General features: G+C 39.4%; 1 protein-coding gene across 1 annotated transcript in view; it reads left to right on the top strand.

The window, feature by feature from the left end:
* The window catches only part of LOC107675744 (volume-regulated anion channel subunit LRRC8A), an 11,254-nt gene that overhangs the window by 5,000 nt on the left and 4,859 nt on the right, over positions 1-1,395 (top strand). Inside the window, exon 4 of the mRNA XM_016470159.1 lies at positions 830-1,162. Coding sequence (XP_016325645.1) covers positions 830-1,162 — 333 coding nt within the window. The remainder of the gene's footprint in view (positions 1-829; positions 1,163-1,395) is intronic.

Here is a 1,395-nt window from a genome sequence, read left to right as displayed (position 1 = left end):
ATTTCTGCTGGAGGTCCTGGACATCTTGTTTAGATACATGGCATCTTTGATTCTATCAAATACCAACAGATAAAAAATCAATAAGTGACTGACTCTTCTTATAATGGGCCATGTTTGGATCTTCCAACCTTACAATAATCCAAACACAAACCTCAAAAACAACACAAAAATGGGTCACTGAGCACAAAACCAAGCTTCTGCTATGGCCATTCCAGTTCCCTGAACTGAACCCTATAGAAAATGAGTGCGGTGAACTGAAGAGGAGAAGCACCATCATGGAGCTGGGAATCTGAAGGGTCTGGAGAGATTCTGGATGAAGGAATGGTCTCTGATCTCTTGTCAGGTGCTCTCTAACCTCATCAGGCATTATAGGAGAACATTTAGAGCTGTTAAACTGACAAATGGAGGTTTCAAAAAGTATTGAATAAAAGGGTGCCGTTAATTGTGGCCAATGTGTATTAGAGAAATCTTTTATTTCATAATGATATTTCCCCCCATTTTAAATTCTTATTATCCAATGAAAGATTAGATTTTTGTGAATTTTTAAAATAAAAGATCAAAAGGATTAACAATGCAGATAAATTTTCACAGCCTTCTTTGATCATATTTACCAAGGGTGCCGATATTTTTGGCCATGACTGTATATATAATTATATATTATTAAAAAGTGTGTAATTTCTGTGCCACTAATGTCACGGAATTGCAAAAATAATGAGGTTTCTGGAATAATATCCTCTATGCTATTGGTAGAAAGAAGAGAGTCCCACCCCAGTCGCACACCATTGGTTGCTTTAACTGCAAGTAAATGTATTCTTTGTGTTTCCTGCAGGTGCTGAAATTGGAGCTGATCCCTGATGTTACGATCCCACCAATAATCGCACAGCTGTGTAACCTGAGGGAGATGTGGCTTTACCACACGCCGGCCAAAATCGAGGCTCCTGCTCTGGCCTTCCTCCGTGAGAACCTCAAATCACTACACATAAAGTTCACAGACATTAAGGAGATCCCACTGTGGATCTACAGCCTCAAGAACCTCAGCGAGCTTCATCTGACCGGAAACCTCAGCGCGGATAACAACCGATTCATCATCATCGACGGCCTGCGGGAGCTCAAGAGGCTCAAGGTCCTGCGGCTGAAGAGCAACCTCACTAAACTGCCTCAGGTGAGATGAAGTTACTCACAGAAATTCATCAGCGCATTCAGAAAGGCACCTTGTCATGTCGTTCTTACTGTGTGTATTTTATGATGGTAATACCATGCTAATTAAAGTCAAAATTGACCTTATTTGCTGTTTTAATACATGTTCCTAGTCTTGTTGTGCATGGTTTATCAGTGCACATTATTATTATCTTTGATTGAAATTTTGTAACAAAAATTAATATGAACACATAAATA

The sequence above is a fragment of the Sinocyclocheilus anshuiensis genome, unplaced genomic scaffold, assembly GCF_001515605.1.
Source record: "Sinocyclocheilus anshuiensis isolate Anshui unplaced genomic scaffold, SAMN03320099.WGS_v1.1 scaffold708, whole genome shotgun sequence".
Taxonomy (NCBI): Eukaryota; Metazoa; Chordata; class Actinopteri; order Cypriniformes; family Cyprinidae; genus Sinocyclocheilus; species Sinocyclocheilus anshuiensis.
Note: the sequence above shows the minus strand (reverse complement) of the source record. Positions and strands in the feature narration are given on the sequence as shown.